The 19,231-nt window shown below is 39.2% G+C and overlaps 1 protein-coding gene across 3 annotated transcripts in view; it reads left to right on the top strand.

Moving 5' to 3' along the window:
* The window catches only part of RASA3 (RAS p21 protein activator 3), a 182,000-nt gene that overhangs the window by 104,769 nt on the left and 58,000 nt on the right, over positions 1–19,231 (top strand). For all 3 annotated transcript variants that reach the window (XM_085320869.1, XM_085320870.1, XM_085320868.1), the window contains one exon: positions 8,769–8,863. In XM_085320869.1, the coding sequence (XP_085176995.1) occupies positions 8,769–8,863 (95 nt within the window). The remainder of the gene's footprint in view (positions 1–8,768; positions 8,864–19,231) is intronic.

Below are 19,231 nucleotides of genomic sequence, written 5' to 3'. Positions count from 1 at the left end.
ATTTTTCCTTTTTCCTCCTAAGAGTACACATCTTATAAACAAAGCTATTGTGCATGATGTGCTAGAACCTTGACTGTCTGTTCAGCACGTCCTTTTATGCAGGCCCTGTTACCACACAACGGCATTAGTGTCTGTATTTGGGTTATTGTTGTTGTTCTGTCCTCAAAGCTTASCTCTGGCTACTATAGTTTGAGTGGGGATTGCTCTGTTTTCTGCAGTACTTGACTCATTTCAGCACTGGAAGGTGTAAAGCAGTTTATCTGGGTTTTTTTGCTTGAATAAAGCGAAGACTCTGAAGAAGATGCAACAGCAGTGGCTTCTGGTGGCAGTACCTAGAAGAAGCTGATGATGGAGGGCATGAAGGATGTAGTTGTCCAGTGCAGGCAGCATGCTGAGGATCTTGATTGCCTACTGTAAGACAGACGATGGTGACTGCAAGCCTTGATTTGGGACTAGTCCAGCATAGAATGAGCCACAGGTTTTAGCAACTTTCTGAAGTGTGTGTGTGTGTGTGTCTATTTTAAGGGCCCAGATAGCAGCTAACTAGGAACTGATACTGAAAGTGTGGTTGCGTAKATTATATATATATATATTTTTTTTTTAATGGGGGTGGGGGAGAGATGGAATTGCAATGTAGATCGGGGGAATCTTTAGGGTTGTGGCCAACAGAACCGTCCTGACAGAGGATGGTCCTTGCAATGCTGTGCCTGGTTTCTCTGACAGATAGATGCTACACATTTTTCACAACCTGTCTTTCTTCACCTTCTTGTCCAAGATACATCTCAAAAAATGGGGAAAGTGTTTCACAAGTGACTTATTTTTATTGTGTTTGCACTAATTATTCAAAGAACAGATGAAGCAGGGATTTTGAATATAGTAGTCCCCAATGCATAGCACGCAATGCTTTTGTGTTGGAAGAGTGTTCTGCCATTGTCACCATTAATTTCTATCAATAGCAGCAAATGATATAGCTGTGCTCGTGGTTCATGATATGCAACACAGGAGCTGGGAAGGAGCAGTTGTCCTGCTTCTGAGACTCTGAAACTTTGTCCATAATGCTTATCCATATCTTTCTAATTCTGAAGTAGGGAGGTTATTGTTTTAGTCTTCTCTCACATTGTGAGGTGAGTACTTGTACTGTTCTTGTTCAAGACAGGCTTCTAGCTCTTTTTGCCTTATAAAGCCTCTTATTTGAGGTAAAAATAACCCATTCATGTAGATAATTATGAATTCCATGTAGTTTGGAGGAGTAGCAGTGATGTGTGTGTGGGGGGGTATGTTTTTAATGTTGGAGATTTCATTGATTAAAAGCCTTTTTTGGCCTAAAATGTGATTAAAACAATTCTGTTTTGTCCTTAGCATTTTCCTGCTACTCAGAGCTGCTCTACTTGTGCACCTTCATATCAACTGTTTTAAACGAATTCCCTGATGTAGGGGTCACTGCACTAATATGCTTGCAGGGAACAATTTCTGAACTGGCCAATATGTCACAATGAATTTAAAGCATCCCAAAGAGACTCCATTTTCATGGCATTATGTTCACATTTACATGAACATGTTCACATTTACATGTTTTAAAATATGTGTAGTCATGTTTTCATTTTTTTATTTTTTATCAGACAAATATTTTCCACTATGGATAGTGCCCATAAATGCACACTGAAATTGCGAGTGAAACAGCACATGCTATGAGCTAGTTCAGACCTCATTCTTGCAGTGAGCCTGCCCAGCCAGAACCCCTTTGACCTCAATGCTGATATGAGACTTTGTGAACATGATTTACTTGTGTTTATTTTTTGAATTTGTTTATGGATGGATGAAGCCTGTGATAGTAACTAAGGTACTCTGGGCATTTTAGTAAGCCTTTTCTCATGCTTATAATTTGACTTGTTGTGAAAATAGTGGTCTATGAGTGCTTGAGGCAGAGTTGTTATGAAAGTGTATCTAAGACTTCTAACGAAGTAGCAATAATTCTCTTAAAACGGAGGGCAGAGACACTCTGGTTAAATTTCATTTCCTTATTCTTCATGACATAGCTACCAAGACTGGATAGGATCCAGTTGAAATTGGACATCTAACCCCTAAATGTAGCTGCTTAATGTGATAGTTTAGGCGAGCCTACATTCACCTTGCATTTGGTGTAAGTATGTTTGAAAGAAAGCTTCTGAAAAGCAATCTCCTCCAATTTAGATTCTTACACTTAAGCAACTGCATCTCCCCCTAGAAGATTCCAAAAATAACTCCATCCGTGAACTAAAAGAAACACAGGTATGTAACTTTTTTATGTCTAATAAAGCAGACCTTCAAAACTTAGCTCAGATTGCATGTCTTAGTTGAATGGGGAAGGTATTTATGGCTGTTGCTGATAACTATGGAGTTGAAGGAGGGTGGGTAAGGTACTTGCTGCCCAAAAAGACAGTGTCACTACTTCAGCACTCTGGTGCCAGCTATGAATTTGAGGCATGTCAGTAAGCTCCACTGCTGATGAGCAAACATGTCTCTCTGACRTGCACATTTCCTGTCGTTATCTGGTTGTTGACTTGCCAGTCCCAAAACGCTTACTTGTGGGCCCTCAGCAGTGTAGCATGTCCGTCTTAGGGATGGGAAAAACTTTCTCCCTTGGGAGTCAGTATCACTTTGTTCCTTGTTAAGGCATTGAAATAGTATGACAGACTTTCCATGGCTCTATGAAGACTTCCTTGTGTTTAAGTTCTGGAGCCATTGCTGGCTAACCTGTGTCTTTCTGTCAAGATGGTCCTACTGTGCTGTTTTAATTTTTCCTCAACACAAGCGGGGAATTTGCAATAACTGCAACTTGCAGCAGCTGTCTGTGTTCTGTCGTGTTTGGAGTGGGCTATTCTCTAGGCTTAGCCACCTTCAGGGAGTCAGAAGCAGTGGCTTAATTGGCCTCCATGACCTCTCACCATTTAATATTGCAGTTATAAAGAGGAACAGTTTATTGATCTCACTTGATTCAAGCTATAACAGAATGAGGAACTGGAAGCTCAAAAGCAGAGAATATGTTGGCAGACTAAGAGTGTTCCCTCAACCCCCCATATTATGGGCAATTTCTTCCAAGAGCACTTTTCAAAACAGCTCCTCGGGCAACTCAAGTAAGGAGGTGCATATGACACTGGGAGATGCCCTATCACAGCAAAAAGCCCTACAGTGTGAAAAGTAAACATCTTACACAGGGTAAAAGGAGTTGGGGCTGACTTAAACATTTATCAGATGATTCTACATAAGGTTTGGCCCAAGTGGGATGAAAAAAAATGTATACATGTAGCTTCTACAATACTTATTGTAAAATGGATAATAGCATACCGTTTAGACCTCTGTTTATCCTGTGATGTTTGCTCTGGATATTCAGCTCATCCTCAGTGTAAAACTTGAGGAAACTAAGGTATTTAGGTTTGAACAGCTGTCAAGTATTGTATGAATAAGAGAGGGGAAAGAGGTTTTTTGCAGCTACAGATCAAACAAAAGTCACCCACTTACTGAAAATCCGCATGCGAAAAATATTCCTCATGTTTTCCTAGCAGTCGTTTCTGATACCTTTGTTAATTTTTGCTGAAGTGTAAGTGCCAACCTGGCTTTGCTCCATTTGGTTGCAAAGCCTCATATCAGCATTGAGGTCAAGGGATTCTGATGGGGCAGGCTCATTGCGAGTATGGTTTGCACTAGATCATTGCATGTACTCCTTTTCTGCATTTATAGGCACTCTCTATAGTGGAAACACTTGTCTGTAATAAAGGGGATTCAGCAGGGAATTCGGGCAGTGGATTTTTATCTGCTGTGGATGTAGAAATTTTAAACTGCTTTGTTGCAGCTGGACAGCAGGTAACATTTGTCTTTATTACCCTTAAGATAAATAGTTCTGGTGTTTAATCAGTGACCCCTCTTTGACGATGTGCACATAGGAGGCAAACTAGTCCCTGCTCAGAGTTGAGGGAAGAGTTAATTAGTTAGGACTTTGGGTCCTTTTAACATGTGACTCAGGCCTAACCCTTCACTGTAAGTGAATTAATGGTACTGCAGCCAGCATTAGTGGAGGACGATGCGTTAGAAATGCTACGTTATATTGCCTCAGCTCATTTAACAGCATTATGCAAAGTTTCATGCTTTTCACTGTATAAAGTATCTTTAGAAAATTTAAAGAAGACACAAGAACTCCTGAAATGGTGTATTTTAAAATCTGTAGAATAACTGTAAGGTAGTTTTTCAGATTAAGCCTCATGCCTTTTTAAAATGACAAGTTCCAGTCCTGCTGCTGGCTGACTTTTTTTGTTTTTGTAAGGAAACATACCTTTTATTAATCTAGCATCTGACATAAACATTCAGATGCCTTAGCTGTAAGTGAGGCTCTCTGCAAACTGGCAAATGGTCATTAAAAGGTGAGAAGTAATCATCAGACTAGTGCCTAATCCTTTCGTCACCAGGAAGTAATCCAGACAGAAGGTAGCTGTGACTGAACATGGGGTATGCCTGAGCCAAATTATGAACTGTGTTTTAGTCTTTGTATGGAAATGTTGGACACTGAATTAACAAGCTCAGACAATTTAGTGGCCTATTTTCCAGACTTGCCTGGGAAGAGCACCAGAAATCCCAGTGAGGGACAGGCATTGAGGGTGCAGTACTTTCACATACACTTTCTCCCGTGGTAAAGCCCACACTTCCCTACCCATCCATGTTGCCTAATTTCTGCCTTTGTGCCCAGAGGACTGACCTTCTGCCATCCTCTATCTTCCAGCTGTGTTAATGTGACTTTGAGTAGGGGAGCCATAAAACAGGTCAGCTGAAACGGTCTATGTTAAAAATGCAAACACCACCCACACATGACCCCTGAAACCTATTTCCTCCTGCCTTCTTCTCCCCCAGAGTGTTTATTTTCATTGTTTGGAGGTTTTGAATTTGGATTCTTTTACTCACAGTGTTTCAGAACATCACAGGGACAGAGGGGAATGGTTGGGGAAAATGGGAGTCTCTTAAATCTGTTTGTACCAGAGATTGTAAAATCAAGTCTGCACCCTTAGGACTGTGAAGCCCCTAGCTAATAACTTATTTCATCTGTGTGCTGGCTGTGTGTCTTGAAATAATAGATTGTTGGTAGTTTGCTTTTCCCTACAGACAGATTTGCACAAGGAAAGGGCCAGTTATTGCATGTCGCATCTTTGTTTTGAACACAAGGCTCAAGGTTTAAATATGCCAAACGGAAGATCTGTTCCGTTTGAGGTTGGGAAGCAAAAGAAAATCACTGCCACGTTAGGTGAAAAATGTGCAGAAGTGTGCATGGGATCCCCTGACCTGATGAACCTCAGACACAGGGAAGAAATGAGTTCAAATGAAGAAATGCTTTGCTGGTCCTGTTCCTGAGAAAATAGTTTACTTTTTTAAAAAGTCACATGTGTGCATTGAAACTATACCTTACATTGTGTGAAGCATGTTGTTTGCATTTCTTGTCTCCTTCCATACAGCATCTAAAAGGTTAAGCTAACAGAGCCAGAGTCTCTGCAGCCTTGGGTAGCTGTGAGGAAGCAGGCATAAGTGACTGGTTGCCTCAGATACAAGTTTTGGAGTCTAGTACAGCTGCCTGGCAGCAATCCAAGTTTTGAGAAAGAGTATTGGACATTGGAGTCGAGTGTGGGAGTGTGTTGAAGAATCTCAATGAGGAAAAAGTGCCCTGAGTGAGTGATGGTAAATTTTTTTTGATCTCTGTTGTCAGGTTTATCTTCAAGGAGAATTGTAGGCCCTTATGAATTCAAATTATAGGTGCCAACAGTTTAAGATTACTGGCCTAGATTTAACCTGGATCTTGCAAGTCTAGAAGTTGTTTGAGCCAATACATAGGTCAGTGGGTGACAGAACAGTAACTGTGCAGAAGAGTGCAGGGCCGAACCCTGTCCAGTGCCTGCATGATGCCTTATGTGGGCCATGCGATGGAGAAGTGTGGTTTGGGTATGAACGTTGCCTGTACAGGCTAAGAGTTTATAAAACAGAAAGTCTGTAGGACACTGCCATACACAGAGAATTGTTTAACGGGCCAGATTGTTTAATCTGCCCTGTCAATAATGCACTTTTTATATGTTTAGACTAGTAAAAATATAGGCCTTTCCCTTATTCTTTCTCTTCCTCCTCCCCCAATATTTTTCTTCTTTGTGAATCATTTGGTGTGTAGTGGAAAAACACTGGCTTCCAGCCAGCCTGGTCAATAAGTTTCACTCATTAATAGGAACTGCAGATTTGCAGAGCACACAGTACTGTTCAAACGGTTTCCTAATCAAAACTGTTGTACCATCACGTTAACCCTCTTAGAGCTGGAGGCATGTGCCACTGTCTCAAAATCTTGTGCACTGTAATTACCTCCTGATTCTGTTGTCAGACCTTCTGTATTGGTCTTGCTGTACTTCGTTTAGAAAGCAGTGGGACTCMCTACGAAAAGAGGGGCAGTGACCACACTATTTATGGTGATTAAATGTGCTAAAGTAAGAGAAATTGTCCTTGGGTTTTCCCCAAGGAAGAGCCCTGCAAGGGAGGGGACTGTGTAGGAAACCGATTGAGAGGAAGAGATGAGGGATGCCATTCGCGAAGCGGGCGTTACACTGCGGTCCGGCAGAGGATTTCTGCAAAGGATTAGGAGGGTAGAATGAGGACAGCAAGCAGTGAAAGTAAACAATTTCAAATGAGATCCAAAGCAATTACTGGAAGGTCATGTGTTTAAACCTGTACCTCTGAGAAGTTGCCCAGATAGTGCTATGGTTAGAGAATAAACATGGTAGCTTTGAAAATACACAGCCATCATTACAGAGATTCTCAGCAGCGTGACTTCATCTGTTCTCTGTTCAGCAGAGTTCAAGTGTCTTATTTACCCTTTCAGCCTTCTTACTTTGTAGATTTGTGTAATATAATTACTGGTTTTCAAGTTTCAAGTCACTAGGTTTGTATGTCCAATAAAGAGCCTGGTATTGTATCTGCTGCTTTAATCCCCAGTTTAATATTAGCCAGGAGAGGGGCCTAGTAGTCTCCAAAGGATAAGAAAGAGGACGAGAGTGCTGAGAGCAGAGGGAGGATGGCTTGGGAGTAACGTGTCAGAAGCCCTGTGGAAGCCGGAGCAGAAACACTGGCGGAAGCTATGGAAGGCAGCTGTGGAAGGATGGCAGAGCAATTTAGAAATTGGACTGAAAGTCTGGAAACTCCCCAGAATCAGCCTGAGGGTGACAGGGGGACGCAGTAGTAGCTGCAACCAAGTGCTTGGCAGCTGCCCAGCAAACAGGAGAGCTGAATGTATCTGTCTAAGCACGGCTAAAGAAAAGGCCAAAATTTGTTGGGAGACAGGTGGATGTAGGGGTGGTTTTACAACCCATCCCACTTAAAAACTATTCTCAGGACTTAATTAAGCTTTTAGGTTTCAGAAGGGAGAATACTTTGTGTCTGCCATTTTCACAGCCTTCCATTGTGTGGATTTTTTTTTTTTTTTTTTTTTTTTTGTAAATGTCTTCTATTAACGTTTGCTGGGGTAATGTATTACTGATACTTGACTGGATGGCATGGATTTGGGGAGTCTTGGAAATCTCTCTCATGCTTACAACAAAGACTGTGGCTACTAGAATATTTTCTTAACATGATTTGGTTAAGGATTTGGTCTTTTATTTCCTCAGCAAAGTGGTGGTCACAAACATTGACAAAAGGCAGCTGTCTTGAGCCTCATGAACATCTCTGAACGTCCTGGATTCTTTCATCTATAACATGCTGCTTTTCTCAGTGCCTAGGGAAGCATGCAGCCCAAAGATGCTTTCTGAGGATCATGTGATCCATGAGCATGCCATGCTCTGTTTTGTATATTCAAAGAAAGAAGCTTGGAAAAAATTTCATTACCCCTCAGAGTGTGCTTTATGTAACACCTGTGAGAGACTGGGCAAGATAAAAGTTAGAGCTTTACATATATATTATCCCTCAGTGTGCATGTACACCAGTTCACAGCATGGAATTGGCTGCTGTTGCCATAATTACCAGGAAAAAAAAAAAACTAATTTGGTGAGGACAGGGGATTTTTAAAACAGTGGAGGGGAAAGCTCAACTCTGTTTTCTCTGTATGGTTAGAGGTGGAACATGAGTGGCAGTACTTGGGTGACTCTGGATTGTGAMATGCTAGCTGTACAAGATTTGAGTGAGTGAAGAAAGTAAATCTTTTACCACTAAGAGTGGTAAAGTGCTGTCAGCACAGCAAAGAGCTCCCAGCCTCAAAATGCAGATCTCTGATTCAGTCTTGACTCGATATCTTCTCTAGTAGCTGTACTTCTACAAAAACAAAGTGAAATACCTCATTGTAAAGTGTTGTTAGTAACCCCCAAGCTTGCAACATTCTATTGGGATTGTTAGAGACATCTGCCTCAAAAAACAGAAAACAAAACAAAACAGAAGTCCCTCCATTTAATTATAGTATCATGACAAAAATTAATAATATTTTTGCTATATTTGCAACCTAAGCCACACTGCAGAGTACTTCAGACTGTTAAATTGAGTATGCTGTTAGGAATTTTAAAGTCTTTCACAATATGAAATGGAAAAAGCTGTTCATCAGAAATAATTATGTATTGTGTAAAGAAATATGCCCTGAAGAAAWTTTTCCTTGCTCTGAAGCCCTGTTTAAAGAGGATAGTCCTTAAATGATTGCTTTAAAAACCTGTTTCTGTTGGAAATCTTACTGAAGTGTACTTTTGGGCAACTATAGCCATTTCTTAAACTGTGCTTCTGGTTTGCTTTATTTCCAGGAAAAGTAGCTATACAGAAAGAAGATCTGCAGAAGTATCATAACAGAGACACCTGGTTTCAACTCCAGCATGTTGATGCTGATTCAGAAGTACAGGTGAGATGATCTTGGCAAAGGAATATTTGTAAAAGGGCTGTGGCAATATTATGGGTTGGATGGCTCTAGGACAAATGCATCGCTTCCCTGCATAAGGGAAGCATTGCTCAGTATGGTTTAGTTTTCATTGGTGTTTGCAAGTTGTGTAGTGTCTGCTTGGAGGGTGAAATATTGGTGTGCTTAAATCAGTGGGACCAAGATTCTGCCCACATAAATAATTAAAGCTAGGTGAACTGTTAGGGTCACTGTATTGCAAGGAGGGATGTGGTCATCTGCTAATATCAAGTAACTTCCAAACTTTAAAAATAACTGTTGACTCCTCAAGGAGCAGTGCCAAGTTAAAAACAGTATCTGCAGGTAACTGTCTTAAATAATTTTGTACATGGGTTATTGCAGGAATGACAGCAAACACATCTTGAACAAAAAACACTCCTTGTCAGATTTCTAGGCCTTGCTCCAAACCATGGGAATTCTGATGATATCACTTCAGCTTCATTTAGGATTTGGGAGGTTTCAGATTTTTGGTACACAGTGTGAGTGACTCCTGTTCTTCTCTGCTTAGCTTCTTTTGGAGCAAACTATTATCTATTGCAATGCTAGCTCTTGTGACTACAGCCATCATGACCAAATAAGAAATGAAAATGATATAGTGGGATATCATGTCACTATAAAGAAGTTATTTAACTGTTTTTTTTTTCTGTAAATATGTATTATAGGTCACTTTCAAATCACAGTATTTGTTTAGAAGCTCCCAGACACTCCAATCTTATCTGTGCATCAGTACCCAATAAATATAAGGGGAAATGCTGCTACAAAAGTATTAGTTTTTCAATCTGCATGTAAGTCTGCCACATTAGGCCATAAAATGACAATTAGAGCATATGCATGCAGATATATAGTGTGATTATGCATAATGAAACATGCATGAAAATATATTCAAGGCTCAATTTTCTATTTACTTGGAGAGATATAGTTARATAATCTACTGTTGTGCACATGATACAAAGAAAGCCTCATGACAGCCTGTTCAGTCTATAACATTCCCTTGTAAAGTATTGATTTTTTTTAACACCACATTTCATGCCAGTGGTGATGGAAAGGCTTTTAACAACCTTTTAACATTCAAGTCTATTTTGTTTACCCTTTTCTCCCTCTCTTCTCGCCTCAAAGCCTCTTATGACAGTGACTTTAAAACAATAGATTTAGTGTTTATTTCCTGCAGGATATGAAAACTTTCCCTTTATAATTTATCAGTTGAAAAGGCCAATATTGAGATAAGCTTCCACACTATTTATTTTGCTRTAATATTGGCACAAAAGGAGCTTGTGGAAGCTTTTTGGACCCAGGACAGAAGTGGTAATATAATGCTGTGAACTCATAACAGAAAGGTTTGTAGACAGTTCTAGCTGCTTGGGGAAATCAGGAGTGCATGCTGGAAAGCATGTTCTTTGTTTGTACAGTTTATCACTTCCTCTGTTTGTATCTTCACAAGAGCCCAACTGCTAAAAGCTGTTTCTGGGCTCCATGATAAGCAGTTATTACAACTAATATAAATACGAACAGCACTCAGATGGCTTTGTCAATTTACTTAGGTGTTCCACAGTCCTTAAATTTATGAAGTCTGTAAGAGSGCTTTGTTTTTCGTGACAGTGAGAGCAGATTTGTGAATATTTTTTTAGGAATTTTTATGCAAGGGAAGATGGTCAAATAATAGAGGGTATTTTCTGTGTAGTTTTTGTTTTGAGGGTTTTTTTTGGTATTTGTGGTATCTCAGTTGTATCTTTTTTCTAAACATTTACTCTTTTGTTTGCAAGGGAAAGAATATTTGTGTTAATCGGAAGAAGTACTTAGCAATGTTACTCAGTTTTTCTTCAATTTTTAGGGAAACATTGAAGAAATTTTAAATGGTTAACATTTACACTGAATCATACAAAAATAATAGTCAAAAAGCAATTTTAGTGTACCAACTGTCAGTTAATCATGCTAGAAATTGTCTCCATAATCTAGTGGATGAAGCATTGGGCTACGTGCCAGGAACTCCCGCACCTACTTCTGGTTTTGTCGGTCAGTGGCCTTAATACTATTTTCCATGTCATAGAGCACTTTATGGTTATTTAGTTATGCATCAGATCACTGTGTTGAGGTATACTACTGTAACTCCCGTGCTTTGAATACAGTGAGAAAGCATAGAATCATAAGGTYGGAAGGAACCTCTGGAGATCATCTAGTCCAACCCTCAGCATAGCCCATTGGGTGGGGATAGAACCTGCAACCTTGGAGTCAGCAGCACCATGCTCTAACTGAGCTAAACCTGCCCCTAAGCAAGTGTCAAAGAGAATGTGAGTAACTTGAGGTCGTAAGAGCTAGTGAGGCATAAAAAAGGAGATTTGGAGACCAAACTTTGCCCCCGCCCCAATTTACTAGGCTGTAGTATGAAAGAAACTGGGTAACAGTGTTAAGCATGTGTAGGCCTTTTCTTTACCATGTGTGAAGCCACTAAATATCCAAGATTTAAGCAAGCATCCAGCACAGTCAGAAATTGAAAACCATCTTAAAATCAATGGATTATTGAAATACTAATGATCTTAAGTGCCTGTATTCTCAGATGTCCAATTTTGGAACATCTGTTTTTGAAAATGGAAGGATTTATTTGCAATTACGGATAATAAGCTTTTCTGAATGTCAGAACTGGTGTTTCGAGTTGGCTACCCGAAGTTTAATGATTTTTGTTTTTCGTATGTAGATATGGAAAAGTATGTGATGTGATTTTTGTGCTGTTTTTCAAATTTTGTTTGGAAGCCATAGCTTTGTAAGTATTCTGATACCACACAAAAATAAGCCTATATATTAAAAGAATCAAAATGTGAGCGGCACTGTTGTGTAACGCCATCAGGTCTACTCATAGAAATGMTTAGCTTGAGGCTTTGCGTTGTCTTATGGTTTCTTGAAGCTGTTGATTCTTGCTGGTTTGTAGAGATGTTTGGTATTGTCAGGAGCTCAAGGTGAGACTATGATGGGCTTTCACTTGATGATCTTTATTGCAGGCAGAGTGTTACTGACAACAGGGCTAAGTTAATTGTCAAGCTGCACAGAGCTTTACTGTCAGATGCTTTAATGCCAAGTCTGTTCATTGCTTGACAGCACTGGAAAGACAAGAATATATAGTCGAGTCCACCATGATTGCTTATTTTGAAGGAAAAAAGAGGGCACTGTCCATGTGTGTGTTGTAGTACAGATGCTGCGCAGCTCTTCAGCTCACAGATGCAGATTGGGCATTACCCCCTCATATGTCCTTTGTGGTATGGTTCATAAGCTTTAGTAAACTAGCTAGCTGAGATCAGTGGAATACTGTGACCAGGAACACTTGAATTTCCTTTAATCTGACTAGCAGGGTGACAGTAGCCACCAGGACATAATGGTGTATAGGTCAGCTGTGGGMTATTCTTACCTCTTGAGGATGAAAAGCTTTTATTCTACTGGTAAATCAGTACCTCCCCCATCTTCATGGCTATTTTTGCTCTTGCTAGCTTGAAGATAACTAAGTGCATATCCATTGTAGTGCTGCCAGTGCGTACCCCAAACGCTGTTTATAACCTGGATGATACATAGACCTGTTGTGCTGTAAGTGCACGAGTTCAAGCTGCTCTGAGGAGAACAAATGATTGAACTCTAGCAAAATTATATTTGTTTGGTATACAGATATGAAGTGACATGAATTAGGAGTGTCTTCTTTTTGAATATATTAAAACATGTTAAATGCTGTCAGGAAGACTTATTATACGGAGTGCAGAATAACACTTGACAGCAGCCATTAAATGTATAATTCATAGCTAAACTTTCCAGACTGGAGAACTTGTTTTGAAAGTATGAGACTGTAACCAAATAGGTTTGTGCAGATTTAGTTGAAGGAGTTTAAGCTCCCGTCCTCTGGTGGAGGCTGCCTTCTCCTCAATGGGAGGTTACCAGGCCTAGAGTTTAAATATGCAGCATYTAAGAGTAAAAGCATTTCAGTGGGAAGTAAAACAGGACTTGGGGACTGAAAATGGTTTAACTTTGCTTCGAAACAGACAGGGACTAACATCAGAAGACAATTTTTTAAGCAGATRGAGTGTAATAAGAGCATGGTGTTGCACACTTTCCATGTGATATCTCTTTTCTACTAGTCTTTTGTCTTTCAGAATCTGCTGTTTTCTCATTCTTATGCTATTTGAGGACTGTAACTAGAAATTGCCATTCTGTTGTGTGTACATCTGTCTTGATCCATGCATGTTTGCTTCTCCTTTATATACACAAGTTTACCCAACAGTAACTGATTTAAACATTTGCCTGGGGCTGTAGAGGACAGATGCTTCTAGTGGTCTGTATGTTCTCAGTGGAGTTTAAGCTCAAGTGCACATCTGATCTTTATAAGGACTTTTTTGTTGTTTTTGAGCAGTTCTCTCTCTATCTTTTTTTCCCCCCCCCACAGTAGCTTCAGCCYTGCCTAGTTCAGGTCTGTTTTGCAAAGTTTGAGCTTTTCAACTGAAATACTCCGTGTGCATGTAATCAGTGAAGCAATTAAAGATCCAAGTGCATTCTAAAARCACTAAAATATCCTATCATATTCCAAATGGTAGTGATATATATTAAAGAGGGGGAAGAAGGCAAGGAGAGTCATTTCATTCTGAAATGTTTTCATGGGCAGCCTCTTGCGTTACAAAGTTCCTCCTTTCAAGTGTCCTCTGAGTTACTTCCTCCACAGCGGTGACAAATGTAACAGTGGTCACGTTCTCTTACCGCTGAGTTCCCAGTGTTAAATGACAGAGTGCTTTTGCACAGCCAGTCTTTCTCAAGGTCTTCTGTAAAACTTATTGTCGGGAGGAAAAAAAATTTGACATAAAACTTAAATTGCTCATTTCCCCTTCCTCCTCTTAAGAACTTTGTGTCTGAAACTTATCCATTTAGCTATCAACTTAACAACACACACAAAAAAGTAAAAGACAGATAATCAGCACTGAGGAAGCAAACGGTCTCACATCTTAACCTTCTGTACACAATGTTTTGTGCTAATGATTCACTGATGCTAAGAAATACTTTCTTCAGACACCCAAAGCTCTTCCTTCCTCTACCACACTTGCATTTTGCTTACACTGGTCTTTGATTATGGTTGATTAAATATGCCTTTTCTTGAGAACAAACTGGTATGAATGCCACTTAGTGGACCATATATGAGTCCCTAGTGGGAAATGTTATTTACAGAGATGTTTAGAGAGTACACAGATGTTTAGAGAGTACACCTAAAAGCCTTTTTTTATGCTGAAAATCACTCATGGCTTTCAAATGTTTCCTGTATTTTACCTAGAAGAATATAGGCAGAGCACTCTGCTGCTTAGAACCTCCTTTTTTGTTAGCACCTTCCTATTCAGTGCAGTGTCTGTATTCCAAATGTCAAGTTTCATGAATGAAATCCTGGCTCTGCTGGGGTGGGAGTTTTGCCATGACTTATGCAGAGCCAGGATTTCACTTCAAGCTTCTGAATAAGCTCTACTAAATTCAGTTCTGTTTAACAATTAAAGAGAATTTATCCCAGATCTTCAGAGGAAGTTGGAAGCATGTTACTTTTTCTTTTGCCTTATCGTCTTGATATTGTGGAAGTTGCCAGAATCTCTCCCGTATCTGCCTGCCTCCTGTTCTACATAAAGCAATGGTTTTTTTAGATATGTATGTAGAGCAAACTGTGTTAAATTCGAATGATTCAGATGTTAATTGCTATTTTTATTAAGCATAACAGTTTGAAGGTAAGTTGATTGTCTTTATAAGCAACTGTACTGAGCAATCACTCCAGTGATTGGTAGAATTATTTACTTAGTTAAACAGTTTAGAACATAACATACACATTGTCCAACACTGACATTAACTGTCTTTATTTAGGTATTTAAATGCTTCAAGCATAAAGATGAGTCAGTTCCTGGCACATTTTATATAACCTACTATAAGCATGGCTTTATGCAAATTTTAAAAAGAAGAAGCTGCTTCCAGGTTCAGTATCAACTTTCTACCGCACACAGGAAATAAATGGGTGTGATCCTCTTTTTTATGAACAGTGGCTTTCAGGTTTCTGTCTTTTAGTTGTTTTGAAAAGATGTGAAATCTCTGTTTTGATAGAATGGGAAATTCTCAAGGCTACATGCCTACCAGCCTAATTATATCAGAGCACTTGATCATGTGTAAACAATGGTAATGTTTCACAATAATGTTTCTGATAAATGAAAAGACCAGTTGTTGACCAAATCCTGCTTTGTGGCAAGACTTCCTCCTGATTCGAATATAAGAGCACTATATTCAAACTTGGGAGCACAAAGCAGTAAGATAGTCTATCTGGTTTCGATTTCTTAATTCTGAAAGCTAATCTGAAACATAGCACAGAGTAAAGAGCACCCACCACTTCATTAAAAATTTACATTATTTCAAAATAACATAGCTGAATTCTAAATCTGAAAAACACAGTTTGTCTGGGAACATGAAAACCAGGTGATTAATATCCACCCAGTGTATCATGTTAAAGTATTTGAGAAGAATGCAAGCAATTGCAAGGATTTTGATCATATTGAAGTACTTCTTTAAAGAAACAAGAAAGTTAATATTGTGCTGTTTGAAGATGCTTTCCTAATTACCTAGTGCCGGTGACATGCTAGTTTGTCTTTATTTGTATGTTTAGAAGCCAAGCAGGCATGAGTTCTATTTTGTCTAGCACTTACGAATCCATACAGTGTTTATTAGAGCTGTTAAACCTTCCTCATCAGTAGATTGTATTTTGTTCCAGGCTTTCTGTATGCTGTCTCCTGGTCCAAGAGGCAGCCTGTGATCTGGAGCATGATACTTAGACCTTCCCCAGCAGCCTGCTGCCCTCTGCTACAGGAAGAAGCAGCTGTTACAGCAGTAAATGTAGAGAGCAAACAAACTTTCTCCTGCTCTCAAACTTGCCATCAGGCTGTGATCTTATGTGGGGTACTGTTAATACTGCAGGGCTAGATTTACTTAAAGCAGTAGCTGCACCCTTGCTCTTATCTCTTCCACCCACTCACAGACGTTTAAGGAGCCCGTAGAGATTGGGTGGGCTGCTTTGTTTGTTTTTCAGCTTTTCCAGTGCCAGACAGTGACATTTCAGCTGCCTAAGAGAGTGTCAAAGTAGGCAGGATCTGGCTAATAACGCTTGCCAGATCCTGAAGCAAAATTTTGAAAGGCAGAAAAAGCAGCAGCACAGGTTATCTCTTGCTTTGGATTGGTCCATGGGTACCTGCAGAACTAAGATTCTTCCAGGGCTCCTTTCCGTAGGCTGCTTTCTCTGAAACTTTAAACTGTGTTTTTATTGTGAGGAACAGTGAACCAACATCCCATGAGTATCATGATTCTAAATTCATGAGAATCTTAAATAATGAGGGGTTGGTATTAATTGTGTGTCTGTGTCAGGTTGCCTGCTTAGCCCAGCCCTCTCTCTGCAACCTATCCCTGCTATTCCTCCTCCCTCCTCCATCTCCTGGTGCTAGAGTGATACCACCTGCAGCCGCTCTGTAGCAGTACGAAGAGTGAAGAGCCACAGGTGGGTCCCAGGCCCTGCTTTCACACTCTGAAGCAGTGAGCTGAGCTGCAGAGTTGATGAGATCAGGGGAGCTGTGCTGAGGTAGGGGTCTCAATGGATCCATGTGGGACAAGTGTTTTGAAATTCATGCATGTGCACTCCTGCCATAGGGGAAAGATTCTCAGCAAAATCAGCAAACCTAGAGAGAAGTGGAACAGCTGGTGAGCACCAGTGTCATGTCCAGCAGGTTAACAGAAGCAATATCTTTTTTTTTTTTTTTTTTTTTTTTGCTTTAAGTGTTGTGAAAAATGTAAATGGTATCAGCTGCTGTTACTTTGTAGAAGCAAGAATTATAGTTGTGTGTGAGCCTTTATGTGAAGACAGTTGTCTTTGATATCCAACCCTCTTGCTTGAAAATTAAACATTTTACCTATTTTTGTTAGGAATTAACAATGAGGACATGTTTTTTCTCCTTTGAGTTTTTTAAAAGTGAAATATTTCTAAAAACTATTTCATAGTAACAAAAAGGATGACCTAGTGAAGATATAGCTCCTTGAAGGTGTAAGTTAACAGATGTAGACAGATTAGCTCCTGTTTTCTAAACTTACATGGTCAGAATCCTTTTTGTATTTACTGAAACCTAAGATACAGTACAGAAGTTTCTAGGGTGTATCAGTATTTTTTTTATATACATATATATAACTTTTTCCCTGAAAAATCAGACTGCATCTGTTTTGAGTTAGGTCAGATGTTTTATCTGAGTCCACACTCAACCACTGGATCACATGATACGTGTTAGATTCCAGTCCAAAATGTGTGCAGAGCACAACTGCACTAAGAAATATCTCCTAGTATTGTCCTGGCAACTCTGGAATTACTGTCTCTGAGGCCCACCATCTATTCAAAATGTTTAAAAGTGGCTCACGCCAATATGGCAGAGCTTTGTAATAAGAATAACCTTAGGATAATCTGTGGTTGTGTGGTTTTTTTTTTTTTTTTTTTTTTTTCTTTAACACACTGTGTTTAAATTAAACCACAAATTTACAACCTCTGGAAACATGATACAGGTAAGTAGCATTTATATAGTTTTACTTGTTTTACAACTGTCTTCTAGTATTTCAGTCTGTAGTAACTTATGGTTACGTTCCAAGGAGAAATAAAATTGGTGGAGACCAAGCTTTTCCTGCAGACATAAAAAGAGAACTTTGGTTCTGCTTTTTTATTTTATTTTTTTCCTTTTATTTGCTTTGCAAGCTTATAATTAGTTCAGTTTGTTTTTTGAAAAGTGTGTTTGTCGTTCTTACTGGTATCTGTTAGAGCTGTGAACATGTCAGCAAGAATGGAACTAGATCCTTTTATCTTTTTAATAAATGGAATATTTAACAAGCATCATACAGTTTTTTCTTAGTAAGACCATTTTTACAGCTGTTATTGTTACTGATTTCTTCCTGAACACTGTTTACTTCCCTACAAGAAACTCAATCTACTGGTGACTTCTTTAATGAAGAACTGAAATATGAAACCTGATTGGGCCCAATATGGTATGTCAGACATGATTAGGAAAGACATACGACCTACAGCTTATGAAAAAGGAAGTGTTGTGCAGCAGTTGAGTTGGCACTCCTTATACTTGTTCCTTGAAAAGATTCTGCCCAGCTAAATATGGGGGGTGTGCTAAAGAACATAGCTGCTTCTAGGAACATCCTGACACACTTTTCTATACAAATCTGTGTAGTAATTAATGCGATCTACTTTAAAATTTTCAAACCTCCAGGTTCTTCTCTGAATTTGTTCACAGTTAGAGGGGAAAAAACCCATGCCCAGGACATAGGCCTGGGACTGATCCTAGACATAGGCCTGGGACTGATCCTAGATTTGCTTCCTGGCTCTGCAGTGGGGATTTCATCTGAACAGGAGCAAGCCCCAGTGTTTCAGCTGTCAAATGGGAATAAAATACTTTTTTTTTTTTTTTTTTTTTAATCCTGCTGCTTTGTCTAATCTTTCCTGCTCATAGAGGCAGTCTTTAACTATGTGCATCTAGTACAACTGGAGACTGTAGATATTATCACAGTAGTTCTTTTAATAATATTAATTTTTTAGTTAAAAACTATCAGAAAACAAACATGCTGGCTGCTTCCTGTTTCTTTGGTCCATTTAATTCTGTGTAGGTAATTGACTGACCTTCTGTTGGTTAGCTGAACTGATGATTTTATAATGCTGCATAGTTTTCTATCTTCTCTTTGAAAAATGCATTATCCAATATTTTGTAGACCAACTAATGGTATTGCTCAAGAGTAAATTTGTTCAGATGGATCCTTATGTTTTGCCTAAAGGTATAATTGATTTGGAAAAAGGCATTCTGTCTATGGAGGGGTTATTTTCTGCAAATTAAACCTCACAAGTATATTACGACAGCCTTATTTTATTTTAAGATATTTTTGTATTTGAATTCTTTAACTGGAAGTAATGAGGTATTCTGGGAATAGTCATAGGGCTGACAGCCCAAGTGATTCCATGACCTTTGTTTTGCTCTGCAAAGCTTTGAGTCACTTTTGGAGCAGCTGGCCAGTTTCGAAGTCTTCACAAGAGAAAAATGAGAGCTACAAGAAAAATTGGCATTTATCCCGAAGGAGGCTGCACTGTATTTTTATACTTAATATAACTGGGAAAATGTGTGAAATAATGCTGACTTTAAAGCATTTTTTTGAGCTTAATTTCTAATTTTTAAACTGTCTTACTCAGTTTCAGCAAAATCTAACAAATTGGCAGTGTAAATTTGTATTTGGGCTCACCTAAGTGTATTGAGGCAT

Source organism: Rhea americana, unplaced genomic scaffold (genome assembly GCF_003343005.1).
Source record: "Rhea americana isolate MKP2758 unplaced genomic scaffold, rheAme1 scaffold_66, whole genome shotgun sequence".
Taxonomy (NCBI): domain Eukaryota; kingdom Metazoa; phylum Chordata; class Aves; order Rheiformes; family Rheidae; genus Rhea; species Rhea americana.
This window is presented reverse-complemented; position numbering and strand designations above follow the sequence as displayed.